We start from the raw sequence: 17,687 nt of genomic DNA, 5'->3' as shown, positions 1-17,687 counted from the left end.
GAAAAACTGAGTTAACCCAAAGGGAATGTGGTTGTGACTTGTTGTCGGGTCTAGCTGTTTAAACCTGGCTTGGGATAGATAGTGGGCAAGAGATGACTTTATCAGCTGGGCCATAAATGCTTTGGTCCAGTGAGCTATGATAGAACAGCAGCATCGGTGAGGTATTACAACATTCATCACATGCTGAACAGTAACTAGACCCTGAACATATAGTAATGAGTGATACAAGAATAATGGTTATATACTTTTTTGTCTTCCATTCTTGTAGAATTTTGAATATTATGGTTCAAAGTTAGGGCATTTTTTGTTAGTACATTACATGGCAGGTAAAGTTAATCAAGAACTAGATCTGAAATATTTGTATAATATATGATAAAACTATTCATATTATAATCCTTATAATCTGACTCTAGTCAAGAAGACAATTGACAAAGGCAAACATGGATGTAGTTCATTCATGTATCTAAATTCCTGGGAATTTATGGGAGTGAGTTACTTTGTCATGTGTCACCAGAGCAAACTTGTTAATTTAGAGTGCATATTTAGAAATGTGGTCATACTATTCTCAGAGATGAGATAGGCTGGGATATGGGACTTAAAAATGTGTGTGATGAATTTAGGGCCTGTAAGCTTGGAGTGATTTGCCCCATGTCTGTCTTCTTAAGGGATTGGTCTCACAGGGACAAGCTGTTATTGTGTTCTATGCACCTGACCTCATGTGTTTTTGAGAACTTTAAACAGCCATAGTAATAGATGCCTTTTTTTCTACCTAGAGGATAGAATTTCCCATTTGTCTACAACTCTTCCAGAAATGAGTAAAACAGTTAATATACTGCTTATATATTAACATCAGTGTTGGTTGTATGCTTTTTAAAAAAGAATACTTTGGCAGGCTTTAGGTTTCTGAAAGGTGGTGACCAAGTGGGCATATGCACCTAATTCTATTCCCCTCTTCCAGGTTTCCTATGCTCGCCCAAGTTCAGCTTCTATAAGAGATGCAAATTTATATGTCAGTGGACTTCCAAAAACAATGACCCAAAAGGAGTTGGAACAGCTGTTTTCCCAATATGGACGCATAATTACTTCTCGTATTCTTGTGGACCAGGTCACTGGTAAGTAGGCAGTGGTTCTGGACAGTCTTTTGCTGTGTCGGACTGGCAGATTGTGAAATACTCTGTCTTCCTCTACTGCAGTCTTGCCTCTAGAACACATCAAAGGTATATGTGGGCCAGAAAATGCAATTTTCTGCTGGAATTGTTCATAAATATGCATGGACAGAAATAGATTGTGGAATGTTGTGAGTGAGCTTGAGTCATTTCCACCCTGAAGGTTCAGGTTTGAAGCCTGTTTCATGGCTTGTAATAAATTTATGATGCTATAATCTTCATTTTCAGGCTTCTCCATAAAGAAAGCTCCCATTTTCCCTATAAAGTACTAATAAACAATCTTATTTGTGTAAAAAGCAGAGTTTAAGCTGCGCTGGGCATCTAGTTCTCTGAAGGAGGGTTGTGCTGCATCCACTTTCCTACTTGCTGTTAAAGCTGTTTTCCTGGTTCATGCTGTGCTGTATAGGCATAGTTTAGTGTATACAGTTTTGAAGGTTAAATTTTTATTTTATGCTTAATACAACTTTTGATCAAAATGAAATGAGAGGAATAAAATGTTTGTTAAAACTTTTCTATAGCTTTACAACGTTGGTGCGGGGGGGGGGGGGATTGGGTGGGGAGGTGGGGGGGAAGCTGGGAAGGGATGTGAAGGGTAAACAAAGGAGGAGGCTGCAATGCTTGATAAGAAATGTACGCATTATCCTGCCCATGCAATTGTAACCCCTCTGTACAGTATGTTCACAATAAATAAATAAATAAATAAATAAATAAATAAATAAATAAATAAACAAACAAACTTTTCTATAGCAGGAGCACTTCTGGTTAAAGCTTTTACTTAGTGGAAAACTGACAAAATAGATTTGACTATTGGCTTTTCCAAATAAGTTGCAGGCACATTTTTTTCCATTCTAAAAGCCATGTTTATTCTTCTCGAAACATTTTTAAATATAGAGAAGCATAGTGAGGAGGTTAAAAAAATCACCTAAGTAGTCATATTACAATCTGATATTTACAATAGGAGAATATTTTTTAAAAAAGAAACAACTTAATCCCAGAAAAGAATTAGGCCACTTTTTAAAAAAAATCTTTAAGGGAAGATGAATTTAGTTGATTTGAATCTGATCAGTGCTCCCTGTGTTATGGCTCCCTCTGCTCTTAGTTGGTTTCATAGGAAGTACTGCTCTTACAGGAGAAATATACCACTGTATGCATACCTAGAAGAATGACCAATAGATTTTATGGTTCTGAGAAGATTTTTTTGGTCAAGTGATTGTATATGGTTTCTGCTGCAATAATTGTAATACTATGCATGCATTCAATGTATCACACAGACTGCTCCTGGGGTTAGTTAGAAATCTAGTCATAATATCCAAACAAAGCTTGTTCTGAGTGACATAAACACTTTTCATATTGTTAATGTTTTTTAATTCATTCACTCATTCTTAATGAGAACTTGGTGGGTGGAGAGTAGATTTCATTGGTAATACAGAAAGCTCATGTTTAACTGACAGTGAGTATATCCAGTGCATGTGGGGTAACAGGTGGGCCTAGGTCACTATCTGGTGTTTTACTCAGTGATTCTCAACTGCAGTCCCACACCTGCAATATCAGCAACCTTATGGAACCTTGTAGAACTGCACATTTTGAGCCCTATTCAGAAACTTACTTGTAAAGTTAAACTCTGAGGCTGGACATTTTACTCTCTGGTTTTGCTGATGCAGGCTCAAGTTTGAGAATCTTTGGTTTCAGTGACTCAACCAGTGTGGAGACCAATTCATTGCTATTCTAATGCTTTCCTAGTGGAACAGTCAAGTCCTAGATAGTATTTTTAATAGGAACTACAGCATAAAAGAAAAGATATATTTGCTTCCATTCCATCTTTCAAGGAAAACCTACTTCCTTTTCCTTCATCAATATAGTTTAGATACTCTAGATCCTTTGAGATTGCAGCTTTTTGTTTTATGGTGACCAATTGCAGTTGGCCAACTAGCCTGTTCATGCTAATTAAATGGCTGTTTCTCATAAACTGGAAAAATCTTGACCATTCTCTTGCTGCGGTCATTCTTTTTTTCCAGTGTGAGGAGAATATGGATAGGGAGTGACTTCCTTAATAGTGTTATTGCTGAGGCTAGAAAGTTTTCATGCTCTTCTTACTTATTTCCCAATATAAGTTCTCTTTTGATCCCTGTTCTCTGTGTAGTTACTTTCCAGATACTAAGTACAGATAGCACCATAAGGAAGCTTTAGAGAACCAGAATAGCTCTTCAGACATTCTTATTTGTAAAAGACCTACATCTATGCAGTATTATTAACCTTTAAATTTTTAGCTGAAATATTTACCATAGTGCGTGATTTTAGCAGTTTTAGCTCATATTTTGTTGTATTACCATGAAAAAGAGAGCCTCTAGGCTTCCTATTTCTGTACTGCATGTCCAATAGTATAGTTTGAAAAATAGGCAAGCCATTGACATTATTATAGAGAATTCATGAGGGAGAGGACATGAGAGGAAAGCATTGAGAGAACATGGATATACATACTTGTACTTTCTTGTCTTTTTGTTTTGTTGGAAGACATGTGATAATGGGTACTCAGTATAGGTGATTTCATGCATTAAAAAAAATGTAAAATTGCGATTGTAGCCAAATTGCTAAGGTAAAATTTTTCTTTTTACACTTTTGGGGCAAATATTATGTGTGAGTCAAAAGATTTTCTCAAGAAGAAAAATTAATTTGTCCTTTTTTCTTTCCTTCCCTCCTTCTACTCCCCCCTTTTCTGAATCTTTACTCAAATCTACCATAGGTATATCAAGGGGTGTAGGGTTTATTCGATTTGACAAGCGGATTGAGGCAGAAGAAGCTATCAAAGGCCTAAATGGCCAGAAACCTCCTGGTGCCACAGAGCCAATCACTGTAAAGTTTGCTAATAATCCAAGCCAAAAAACCAATCAGGCCATCCTTTCCCAGCTGTACCAGTCTCCAAACAGAAGGTATCCAGGACCACTAGCTCAGCAGGCACAGCGTTTTAGGTAAGTCTGGTTTAGTTCTCCTGTCCAGCTACTAAATGAAGAAAATGCTTAGCTTTACTGTCTAGTGCTTTTAGCACAGAATCTCTGGTTTGCTTTTGTCTTACTAGTTTTATTGTTCCTCCCTCCCTCAGTCCTTCAGAATCTACTTGGAGAATAACATCGTTTTTAAAATTCAAAATAGAGACAAAAGAACAATTATTTACAGTAGTAGTTCTCCACTAAGGGTAATTTTGCAGGTAATAAACATGTCTGAAGACATTCATGTTGCCATAAATTGAGGGGGAGATGCTACTAGCATTTACTGTGTAGAGATTAGGGATGCTACTAAACATTCTACAATGTGTAGGAGAGCTAGTAATAATAAATTATTTGACCCAAAACATCAGTTGAGAAATCAGCCTACAGCTTGCTAGGCTCTAGCAAATTGTTTCCAGAGCTTCTAATTTCCCTTTCTTGGTTATTTTCTTGGTCAGATTTTATGTTTGTATTTCCATGTTTAGGTCAAGCTCTTTCAGTTAATCTGTTTCAATAGTACCTGTTCTATTTAAGGATCTATAACCCATGTGAATATCCTAGTTGATACCAATGGATCTCCTCATCCCCCTTTTTTACTTTAGAAGGTGGCATACATTTTCTGTAATGGAACTATAATGAAACTTCATAGGTTATGTTCTTTGCAACTGTGTTTCTTTTCTTTAAACAACGATCAAAGTATAAAAGTCATTCTTAGCTGCTCCTGGGCCATGCAGTAACTAGTAGCACTGGATTTGGCCTGTGGATGATAATTTATTGACTGGTAGGATGATCATGACATTAGCCCAAAGAAGGGACCATCTCAATCTATGAGTATTCTAATTAATCATACCAGGACTCATTCAGAAACATCTCCATGTGCTTGAGAGAAGAATAGTCACTTTAAGAAGTTCATCAGAGACACAAGGAGGTTCTGGTTTTATAAACTAAATATTCAGTTTTTGTTTGCCAAAACATTTTAAGGTATCTTTTTTGGCCATATGAAACATAGCCATTATAACATCAAGTACATTTCAGCTTTATTTCATACCTTTATGAGACAGGATAGTTATCAAAATTATAATCACATAATTAACCTTGGAAGATGGTAAAAATTTTGTGTTTTCTAGTTTGAATATCTTCCATCCCCTCCTCCTTAATGTATTAGACTGTTGAAAAACGTAGAGGAAAACTCATTTGCAACATCTCCTTTTAAGAGATACTCAAGTGTATTACTTTAGGTTTGAGAAATTTCTCATACCTAAATTCACAATTGTAAGAGGCATTCAGACTAGGGACACATGGGGCTGGTTGATACTTGTCCTTGTAGAGAAGGAAATCCCACAATACCCTTTCATAGCTTTCTCTGGGTTTTCTTTGTGGCATCTTTCTTGGGTTTAAATTTATCGGTTGGTTTTTCTAATTTAGGACATAGAAGCGCCAAAGAGTTTTGTAGGTGTTTCCTAAGCAGACTGTTCTAGTGAACTTCACTTTGCTGTTAATAAATAAACACTGCTTTTAGCTACAGTGTACAAAGCCAAAGAGCTATATTAACACAATTTGTTAGCTATTTTTGTTTTTCTTATTTAAGTGTCCTTTTTTGTTTCATGGGAAAATAGAATTCTGAGACTCAAGATTCAATGCTGGGAAATATTGAGCCAGAGGACACAGAAGCTGGCATTCAGGATAGTGATTAATAAAATGGCAAACCTTGTAAAACATGTGGGTGACAGTTGCTGGATTGTTGGTAGCTACCCAACCTCCCCTCTCTAGGTCCTTCTCACTTTTCATTTGGGGTGGAGAAAAGCTTTACAAGTGGTTAAATTTAAATCCTTTGTATCTTCTTCCTCTTATGTGTTTATCTTTATGTGCCATATTATTATCATTAGGTTATTATTATTAAGGAAATTCTGTGATTCCTATAGAAAGACAATTTGGAAGAAGGGAATGAACATTGTGAGTTGAAAGGGAAACCTAGTAAAAATGGGGAAGTTTGTTTTTGTCCCTTCAGATTCCTAGCTTGTCTTCTTCAGCCCACTTTGTCCCCTTTAATAGTGTCTGTCCAGATAGTAAAATGTGAGTGATCTAAATTGGGTTTGAAAAACATTGAAAGTCTTTAGTATGAGAGTCCAGGGTTAATGCCTGTCTTGAATTTGGCTGTCTATATTTTATTTTCCCATCTTTGTTCTGTTGAATGAAATTTGAACCTTCTTGTACTTAATAAAATACTTGAATTAAGAACTTGAGTAGTTTGATAGTTTGCTCTTCTCTGTAATTCTGGCCTATTTCCTTACACAAATATTTTGTTCCTAATATTTGTGATCTAGAGCTCAGCATGCATTTTAGACATTTTCTCATCCTTGAGTAACTTTTTTGTTGTTACAGTACTTTGAGAGGTGAAAGAGATTAGAAAATAAGTTATAAAGTATATTAGTTAAAGAATTTGTAATATTCATGAAGTATGCAATATTTTAAAGTAAAAAAATTACAGTAACCCATCTAATAAAGATTGAAGTTGAAAGTGGGCTTGTGAGCTTTATGGATCAGTCAACCTGTGTTAACAATTAGAGAAATACTTTTACACAAGTACTGATAATCTAGTAAAAAATTATTTAATTAAGTACAGTTTTCAGAATAAGACAAAGTTTATTTTTTGGATGGACAGTATAATTCTAGCCCCTTAATTATATTCTTGACATATGATATCTGAATTAAACTTTAAGCCAAAAATTTTCCTGTTCCTTGCTTGTGAAGCAGCTTTAATTTTATTGAATGTGATCTAGTCTAATGGCTTGGGTATCTACTTCACCGAGACTTTGTGCAATTTTGAAAGAGCCTCTTAAATCCACACTTGAGTTGTATTTAAGGCATGTTGCTGGTTGCATTATAACCATTTCTTATTAGAAGGAACTGGTATTAAGTTTGGAGTAATTGCCCTCATTCTTAGAAGCCAGATGATGCCATCTAATTGGGTAAGATGGTAAATTGAAGATTTTGTTTTTCTAACTTCAAATCAAGCATCGGTCAGCACTTGAGAGTTTTTGATAATAAGTGTGTGAAGGGTTCACAGTTTCATTTTCTTACTAGCAGACCTTTCTCATATTTCTACTTTGTTTTATTCTTTCCCCTTACTTGTGTGTAGGCCATCCCATAGTCTATAAGCTAAACTTTTTGGAAATTAGGTAACTTAATTTTTATTCTGTATATTTATACCAAGCTTTGAAATGTAATCTACTAATCTATGGTTCAATTCAAAATATCACCTAAAAATAATCTGAATGTTATACTTATGATAGAAATGTATTATCTATATTTATGTGTGTGTCTGTGTGTGCATGCAAGTGTGCATGTGTGCTTGTACACATGCATGTGTGTATGCTGGCCTTGGGATTTGAACTTTAGGTTTGAGTGCTGTCTCTGAGCTTCTTTGCTGAAGTCTAGCACTCTATCACTTGAACCACAGCTCTACTTCTGGCCTTTTGGTGATAAACTGGATGTAAGAGTCTCACAGACTTTCCTTCTTGGACTGGCTTTTTTCTGTCTCAGATCTAAGACTCCTGAGTAAGATTACAGGCAGGAGCCACTGCTGCCTGGCTATATAATTTTTTTACATATGCACTTGTGCTAATGTAGTGCTGTGCTAATATAGTCTTCAAATTATAAATGGTATGGACTCTGAATTTTATAAATAAAGACAGGGTAAAGATGAAATGCCATCAGATGTATTGATAATTATTTCATTTATCTCATGTCTCAATAAATAATGTAATTTGCTTTTAATAAAATCTATAAAATGTTAATATTGATTATGCTGAATTTCCTGACTTTGTTTGAGAAAAGTTAGATAATCCTTCATGCTGTGTCATAATGTGGCTTATATCAGAAGTAGAAGAGATAATTGGCTCTCCTTTTTCTTACTTAGTTTTCATTTTTGCTGACACCCCCAACTCAGTTTGCTCTCTTTGGGGAATCTTTTTAAAGCTATTTTTTTCTTATTCTAGTCAAAAGTAGGTGATCAAATCTAATCTTCCAAATCTACTTAAGATGTTATTTCTAAAGTAGATTATGTCCAAGCTAAAGAACATGTGATCTCCCCCATCTGAGGCAAGCTTACTATTCCCCCTGGGAAGCATATGATATGTGGGGACTGAATGTAGATACTAAGTACTGTGCATCCACTAAATGTAATAAAAGAATATTATCTTTAAACAGGAATATATAGATAGTTAATGTACTCCAGTATTTCTCTTAGTCAAGTGCATTGTCATATTTTATTTCATTCTGGGGGTTACTGGCTTGGTCTCCACTTGAAAATTGACTTTCATTTTTAAATGATCATATAGGAAAGTTGAGCAATGGGTAGAGCAAGCAAAGATATTAGTGCTGTGGTCCTAATGTCAGAGTACTACACCATTTTTATAGTAACTGCCTAGCTTATAGATTGCCATCTCTATTAGACTTGGGCCACATGATGCTGGTAGGAAGTGTTCACTCCCTTCTGTGAACTCCCATATAAAATAAGAGCGTATGACACTGAGAGAACTTAGAAAACTGAGTTCAGGTGGAAATTGGTGAAAGATCCCAGCTTGAGTCCTACTTCCTTGATCAAATGTTCCTCCTACACTCCCTAAGGAGGGAAGAAGAAAGGTGATAGAGAAAGGTATAAAACTTGTTTCATAGAAACAAATTTTTGCTAAAATGGGAGATGAGTGAATTAAATACAAATCATGTTATCATAGAAGATTTCAGGGATAGAGCAAATGGAAGGTCCATTGGATAGGGCCTCAGAGATTCTATACATAAAAACCCTAGACATTCTTTCTAGAGATTCCAGGGATAGAAAGAAGATATAAGTTGAGATATCTCTTTTTCAGTGCTTGCAGATCAATCCTGGGACAGGTTTGGTTTTTCACTCTGTTTTAAAAGGAAATCTTTTAGGGAAATTCTCTCCTTAGACTTCTGGCTGCCATGTACTAAGAGGGTGATGGGGAAGTTTGGCAGTCCCTACTTCCATACAGTTAATGGAGGTGAATTGTGTAACTCCATTTTGAGTGACTTGATAAAGTGCCTCTGACTTCTGTCCTTTCAGCACTTTGGACAGAGACCGCAATCTTTTCTTCTGTCCCACAGGTATTATATGCCAAATGCATTCTGTATTGATCATTCCCACAACTCAATGAGATATTCTGTATCAGATAACTTTGTGATTGCTGTTACCAATTTGCATTCATCTTTGATGTTTTTGACCTTGATTCTTAGGTTATAAAGGCACTCACTTTTACTCCCCTGTTTTTATTAGCATGTATCAATTGTGCTATTTCCATACATGTGTATTTCATCAAATTCATTTTCTCTAATATCCCAACTCCTTCCTTTTAAAACAATTTTAAATGAGTTCCATTATTCTATTTTCATATACATTCTTACATTCCTACGTAACTTTTATTATAGTCAGATCCACCTTCTCCTTTCATCTTCTCCTTCAGCTCTTTTCTCCTGCTGGTTTTCTTACCTCAACAGTCTCCATTTACATTCATGCCACTTTTTTATTTGGAGAGGGCCTAGATTCTGCATGTAAGAGAAAATGTGATATTTGTCTTTGAGTCTGGCTTATTTTGTTCAGTATGATGATCTCTACTTCCATCCACTTTTCTGCTTTCTTTTCTGATTTCTTCCATTTTGGCTGAATGAACACACACACACACACACACACACACACACACACACATGTCTATTTATTGATTGATGGGCTTGATTATTGTGCATTATGCTTCAGTGAAAACAACTGTGCAGGTATCTCTATAGTTTGCTGATTTATGTTCTTCAGCTATATGCCCAGGAATAGTATTACAGGATCATATAGTACTATCTTTAGTTTTTTGAGGAACCTCTATACTGATTTCTGAAGTAGCTACATGAATTTACATACCCACTAGCAGTATATACAAGCTTTTCCTCCCCCTATCCCTGCTAGCATATGTTGTTATTTCCTTGATGATTACCATCCTGATTGAGAGATGGAATCTTTGTGCAGTTTTGATTTGCATTTTCTTTATGGCTAGGATGTTGAACATTTCTTCATGAAGCTATTAGCTATTTGCATTTCTCCTTTTCTGAACTGTCTGTTCAATTCATTTGCCCATTAATTGGACTACTCGCTTTCTTGTATGTAACTTTGAGCTCTATATATTCTGGATATTAATCTTTTGTCTAGTGAATAACTTGAAGACATTTTCTCACATTCTGTATATTCTCTCCCCACCCACCCCCCTCCTGGCGATTGAACTCTGGCCATGGGTGCTGTCCGTAAGCTTCATTTTTGCTAAGGGCCAGTGCTCTACCACTTGAGCCATAGCACCACTTCAGACTTTTTTGAGTAGTTTATTGAAGAGTCTCACAGTTTCCTGCCCATGCTGGCTTCAAACTGTGATCCTCAGATCTCAGTCTCCTGAGTAGCTAGGATTATAGGCATCAGCCACCAGCACCCAGCTGTTTATGTTGTCTCTTGATTCCTTTGTTGTGCAAAAGCACTTAAATTTTTGTATCTCTGTTCATCAAGGCAGTTGGTTTATATTTGTCTTTTTCTGTTGTAGTGTGGTTCTGGTAACAGGTAATACTGGCGTCATAGAATGAGTTTGGTAGCAATCCTTTGTTTTCTATTTCATGGCATAATTTGGGGGAGCTTAATGTTCTTTGTCCAAAGTTCAGTAGAATTCAGTGAGGTTCAATATTGGTAGGACACACACACACACACACACACACACACACACACACACACACACACACACACACACACACACACACACACACACACACACACACACACACACACACACACACACACACACACACACACACACACACACACACACACACACACACACACACACACACACACACACACACACACACACACACACACACACACACACACCATGTTTGATATATTTCCTTATGAGTCTCTGAATTTATTTCATTGATATTTGTTGTGATATATTTGTTTTTGCCTGTAATTTTATTAATCTGAATTTTATCCTTAGGTTATTTTGGCCAAGTGTTTTGTTTTGTTTTTTCCTGGTACTAGGGCTGGTTCTGAGCTTCTTTTGCTTAAATGTACTGTTTGAGCCACAGTGCTACTTCTGGCCTTTTTGGTAATTTATTGGAGATAAAAGTGTCTCACAGACTTTCCTGCCCAGGCTGGTTTCCAACTGTGATCCTTAGATCTCAGCCTCCTGAGTAGCTATGCCCAGCTGAAGCATTTTTTATCTTTTAAAGAACCAACATTTGTTTCGTTGATTCTTTGTGGTTTTTTTTTTAGACTCCATTAATATCTAGACATTATAGTTATTCAGAAAGTTTGATTTTGGTAAGTTTCCATTAGTAATTTTGTGTTTGGTTTGTTCTTGTTTTTCTAAAAGCTTGAGGTACACTGTTAGGTCCCATATATGGACTTTTTACATTATTTTTTTTGTATATATGTTGTATCCTTTGCATGTACAGCCATATACAATCAGTGCTCCTGGTAGTTTTCATTCTACACTGAGTAGGTAATGACAGTCTTTCTAAATTTAATTGTCTTTATTCAGTCACTAGATGTTTATTATAAACCTTCAGTGACCCAGGCTGTGCTGTGGGGCAGTTGGTTAAAAGAGGGGACAGTAGAACAAGACACATACACAGACACACAGATAAGGATCCATGTGGCTGTGCTTTTCCTGTTTACCTAAATGTTGCATTTTCTCACTTCAGTACTTTCTATTCTTTTTTTTTTTTAAATAAACTCCACAAATACCCAGTGGAACCAGTAGTAAGGATATACAGAGAACAATAGTTCTCTTCCAATTTTGAAAGACTAAGTGAGATGGTTTGGCTTTTTTAAAGTAAAAGGTATGTGCTCTGAAGCAAAAAGTGTGTGCTCTAGCCTGTGATCCAGGTGAGACAAAAAGTTGATACATTTTATTTGAGCATAGCTGTGAGAATTGTGTTTCCTTCTGACCTAGGAGTATTTTTAGAGAGTGTGGAGCATTGTGGTATTTGAGGGTGGTTATATGGCTATGTCCTAATATTCAGCTATCTTCTGAAATATATTTTATTGTTAAGCACTAGAAACTTGAAACATAACCTTTAATGAAGTCAAAAGACTTAAATATTAGAAAGCCAACATATAGAAAGCCAATATAGAAAGATATATATAGAAATCAGGAAGTTGAAGAGTTTCAGTAGAATGCAACCAATTTTTACTAGCCTTGTGATCTTGGAGAATCTAGCTACTTAATCTCTATTTATCTTGGTGTGAAAGTGAAAAATAGCCATTTTGGGACTAGCTTTTAAGTAGCTCACACCTATATTCCATCCTACTTTGAGGCAGAGGTTGGGAGAAGTGTGGTTTGATGCCATCAGGGGCAAAAAGTTATTGAGCTCCTCTCTCCCCAGGTTCATGCCTGTAATTTCAGCTATACAGGAGACATAAGTAGGAGAATTGTGGTTTTAGGCTAGCCCTCAAATCCTCAAAAGAGGTGCCTGTACCTGAAAAATGACCTGAAGCAAAAAGGACTGGGAAGCATGGCTTATTTGGTTATCCCAAATTCAAACCTCAGTACCACCAAAAAAAAAAAGTAGTATGTTTGTAATAATATGATGCATGTTATAATATAATTTGCATGGTGAAAGCTCAAATGTAAGCCCTCCCAGAACCTCAACATTTCCTCTCAGAGGAGTTTCGCAAGGTCATAACTGCTGTTCCCCTGCACTGCTGTTCCTCCACACTGACCATTGTAGAGACAGACTTAATCCATTGGAAGAGCTAGTGTCCTAGAGCAGTGCACAATTCTCTCAGGAAGGCCAGACGATCCAGAGATTTGAGACTTCACATGTGTAGAAATGTCCCCTTGGAAAGGTGGCAGTAACCAGTCCAGCTTTCTTGAACATTAAGGGGAAAAATTTAAAACTGAAGTTTGCTGAATGTGTGTTTTGCAGGTTGGACAATCTGCTCAATATGGCTTATGGAGTGAAGAGGTAATGATAGATGTTCGTGACACTCATAATCCCTTCCCACAGTTGACTAGTTTCTTTGATTTGGGAGTGATATTTCTACCCTCCTAAGTTTGTGTTGGGTTTGATTTTGCATGTACAACCTTAATGAAAAGCTATTTTTGAAGCACGTTTGACTCATGGAATATTTTTATCCCACTGAATACCACCTGGTCTTTTAAAAACTCATATTTTTTTTCATATTGCATTGCGACGTTATAGCATGTTGATGTATGTGTTGGTTTCCCTCAATCCTGCTTAATTCATGAAGCCAGTTTTAAGTGTATTCCGTTGCCATTGTAGATAATGTTACTCAGTGCAGCACATAATGGCCGTTACGTCACTTAATAATACCGGGATAGTATAGCATGTCATTGTAAGCCGCACATTGACCTTGGTTGAAACATCAAATTGCTGTAGCTGTGCTTACCTATTGGTGGGAATTGCTAAAAATTCTTGGGGATGGAAAAACGTACAAGAAGTGAAATCCATTGCTGTAACCAACCTCTGTTTCTATTTTGTGTGTGTGTGTGTGTGTGTGTGTGTGTGTGTGTGTGTATGTATGTATGTGTGTGTGTGTGTGTGTGTGTGTATGTTTGTTTCCTATTTTGTTTAGTAGGTTTTCTCCAATGACCATTGATGGAATGACCAGTTTGGCCGGAATTAATATCCCTGGGCACCCTGGAACAGGGTGGTGCATATTTGTATACAACCTGGCTCCTGATGCAGATGAGAGTATCCTGTGGCAAATGTTTGGGCCCTTTGGAGCTGTCACCAATGTGAAGGTCATCCGTGACTTTAACACCAATAAATGCAAAGGTTTTGGATTTGTGACTATGACAAACTATGATGAGGCAGCCATGGCGATAGCTAGCCTCAATGGATACCGTCTGGGGGACAGAGTACTGCAGGTCTCCTTTAAGACAAACAAAACGCACAAAGCCTAAAGATCTCTTGTCCTCAGTCCATTTATATATGAAAACTATACAACAAAGGCAAGTTAAGAGAAACTTTATACATTAGTAAATGTCTTTGTAAGTCAGTGTTGAGATGGGGATAAAACGACTACTTAGCATCCTAAGAAATATGTGAGATTTTTTATTGCTAGTATTTGAATTAAAACTTCTTAAATATCTTTTATGTTTGAATATGGACAAGAGGTACAGGGTTTTTACCTGTCACATTGCATTCTATTGCCTTCTTTGAAGAAGGTGGACCTTTTAAAAGTGTTTCAGCTAAGGGAAGACATTTCTTTTCTTTTTACATAACTGCCTTGAACCTGTGAGTAAATATTGAGGCTTTGTGTTGTAATTCTTCAGTTGGTTGTGTCTTTCTCCCCCTGCCCCCCCCCCAACTTTTTTCTCTCTCTTTTTTTCTGATTAGCTTTGTGTTTGGTTTACATTTAAAGCATTGCTGTTAAGTCTAAGAAAAGTATTTTGAAGTTTACATTTTATTTATGAAGTTAAAAAGCAGTATTTATTTTGTAATTATCATTTGGGTTGGGGAAGGGGGGGGCTACGTTATAAACGCTTATTGTAAGAATACTGGAGAACTTTTCGTAAAGCAGTACCTTGCCAAAGAGATAAGAGCCTCTTTGATGTGGGTTTAAAAAAAAGCATCTATTTTTATAAAAAAGAAAATTTGGAGAAACTTTTTACTGGTCCTGGAACAAATATTTTGACTTGAATACTTTGAGAAATCTCTTCATATGACACCTAGTGAGCTTTTAAAATTTACCAGGAAATTTGCAGCTGTTGGAAAATTTAGAAAGATTTATGATGTAGAAAATAATTTGAGATCTTTGTGTGAAAGGTAAATAGAATCAATGAGGGAACCACTGCTGGTTTCATTTTTGTAATCACCAGTGGAATGTATGATCATCCTGGTTATTATGTGATAGGTGGCTCACATTGATTTGTGATTTTGAAACAAAAAAATTTACAAAAGAATATATAAGAGCAGGCAAGAAATTAAATTACCAAGAGATGGGGGAAAAATCTGTTCTTCCTAAAGAAATCCCTTCAGATAGAGCTCATGGTGTTTAGTGATGTACTTGCAGTATTGTTTGAAGAATTGTTTTGTCTTAAGGAAAAAAAGATGTTGCACATGACTTGTACTGCAGCAGATCAGCAAAAGTGATCTGAGTTGGATATATTTGAAGGTGTTTTGAAAGTTACGTTTAAGGCTAACACCTGAGCTTTGTGTAATGTAAATAAGACCTTGTGTTTATGAACCTTTCAGCTAATTTGATTTCTTTTCCCTTACATGCCAAGTGATGTTCAGGTTTTGAATGTTTTTGTATCAGTTTTTTCCTTTGTAAATGGCATTAACATTGTTACTTGAGGTCTTGCTTAATCACTTCTGTTGTCCTGAGGACTTGAATTTACAGTGCATCAGATTCGTTGCTAATTTTGTCTGTAGATAGTCTAGCTTCAGCTGTTTCTGGTGATGCTACATTTTCGTTTATAAATATGTTTGTGGTAAAAAAAAAAAGAAAAATGAGTATAACCTTAGGTTTTGAACAAATTTCCTTACATTTTTCATACAAAAATCATAAATATCTGTATGCTATTGAAATTTAACTTTGTATGATGCTTAAACCACTATTTGGGGAAATAATAAAATAAGTCTTTACCATGTATGAAAGAAAATTTTAAAAAATACAAAATATTTTCTGATTAGCATCTAGCTTATAATAAATTTTCAAAAAAGCTGAAGGCAGAAGTTGCCTTCTACAGGATGCACTGAGAACTATATAGTTACGTCCTGCTTTTTGTATAAACTGAGATGCTCATATGCTTCCCCTTAGAACAGGCAATGTGCTATGCATAACATAGTTGTACATTATCTTTGCGGTTGCTTTGAGTTTTGGTTTTGTTATTATTTAAAATTGTAGTTATAAAAATTTTCAGTATAGTACAGTACATATACTGTGAGGCGCGTGCTAAAGTGAATAAGCGAGTTTTCATGCTGACCCACTCAATGCTATTCAGAACTCAATTGGCTTAGCACTTTCTCATATCCTTAGGTGCATTTAGATTGTCAGAGTTAACCTGCGTTTAAAAAATAAAAAATAAAATACATGTATATACTTAAAAAAAATAAGGTTTCCCTCACGGGAAAACAGCAGCTACATGCTTCTTTCCTATACTACTGTAGCAAACCAAGGCATTGATGAGAGGCATGCAAATTGTGCTTCACTTTACAGTGTTTATCAGAGCACTTAATAAAATGTAAGGCTGGTATTTATTTGAAGTTGTACAGTATGACTTAATTCACATCTGTTGGAATAGAAAATATATTCTGTTGAGTATTTAAGAGGCTGTACATGTTTTCTTTTGTGTTTGGATTCTTTGTACTTTTTCATGTTCAGTACATCAATAAACAAAGTTGAAGGGAAAGAACAGTGTGGTGAGTAGGTCTTTGTACACATTTTTTTTGTGTGTGGAGTAACTTCTTTGCTCAGGCTAATAAACTTACACTTTTGAGTTAAAAGATTCCCTCAGAGCTTTAGTTGAAAGCAGTGTTATCTAAAGGATTCCAAGAAAAAGTTAATTGAAGAAGAATGTACAAAAAAAATTGTTGACTGAATGACACCTTCTGATTAGTTAGCTTTCAAATATTATTAGGTGAGTAATTCTTACAGGAACATGTCCTTTGATGTATTTGTGAAGTTTAAGGAAGTAGATGCTAACATTATTATCTAACTCTGGCTAAATCTCCAACCTTCATGCTCATGTAGGAATTGCCCCCCACTCCCATTTATTTGAGCTAAAGAGAAGAGAGGTAACTTACTCTGCACCCACTGTCAACATTTAATTTATCCATGAGCTTAAATGTTGATGTGTGATACTTATCTTTTTTCTCACATTGCTATATTGTCAGGAGATAAGTCTCCCAAATCAGAGAATTTTCTTTTCTGTTAAGTTAGCATGTGTACATAGCACATTCATACATAGGACAGTGCCAGTCAAGTTTCACATACATGTTCACACAACCTCAGTGGATCTGTGGATGGGAAAAAGTAAAACATTTTGAAGTTTTTGTCAGTATGAGAATTCTACTTACATAGGATTTAAAAACTGAATGGGATAATAAATTGCTTTTGGAAAAACCCCCAATAATGTAGCTCCTTTAAACTTGTTTGTATCTGTTGGGCTTTTTGGTAAGAGACATTCTAAAAGGAATTATGAATTCACAATCTAGTAGTCAAGTGCACCTCTGAGCTACAAGTCACTTCCTCCCTCTCATTATGCAATTTTACTCAAATCTCTGTACTGTTATTTTATTACATGAACTTAATACTCATTTAGTTTCACTATAACATCATTACCCTGCTCTCTTCTTGTATTTTCTCAGTATTTTGACCAGATACTTGAAGAGATAGTAGAAATATTCTTTGTGAGAGAGATTTGTAACTTCTGGTCTATTTGAAAAGAAATTACTTTTTTGTTGTTGTTGTTGTTGGTCATGGGGCCTGAACTCTGGGCCTTGGTGCTGTCCCTCAGCTCTT

General features: G+C 35.9%; 1 protein-coding gene across 12 annotated transcripts in view; it reads left to right on the top strand.

The window, feature by feature from the left end:
- The window catches only part of Elavl2 (ELAV like RNA binding protein 2), a 141,378-nt gene extending 124,803 nt beyond the window's left edge, over positions 1–16,575 (top strand). For 9 of the 12 annotated variants that reach the window (XM_070008136.1, XM_070008102.1, XM_070008156.1 and 6 more), the window contains 4 exons: positions 959–1,112; positions 3,907–4,132; positions 13,121–13,159; positions 13,791–16,575. In XM_070008136.1, coding sequence (XP_069864237.1) covers positions 959–1,112; positions 3,907–4,132; positions 13,121–13,159; positions 13,791–14,121 — 750 coding nt within the window. In that variant the 3' untranslated portion in view covers positions 14,122–16,575. The remainder of the gene's footprint in view (positions 1–958; positions 1,113–3,906; positions 4,133–13,120; positions 13,160–13,790) is intronic. The other 3 variants (XM_070008146.1, XM_070008127.1, XM_070008093.1) reach the window with 1 other exon arrangement.
- Positions 16,576–17,687: the final 1,112 nt, after the last annotated feature.

Source organism: Dipodomys merriami, unplaced genomic scaffold (genome assembly GCF_024711535.1).
Source record: "Dipodomys merriami isolate MVZ:Mamm:240054 unplaced genomic scaffold, mDipMer1.0.p SCAF_11, whole genome shotgun sequence".
NCBI lineage: Eukaryota > Metazoa > Chordata > Mammalia > Rodentia > Heteromyidae > Dipodomys > Dipodomys merriami.
This window is presented reverse-complemented; position numbering and strand designations above follow the sequence as displayed.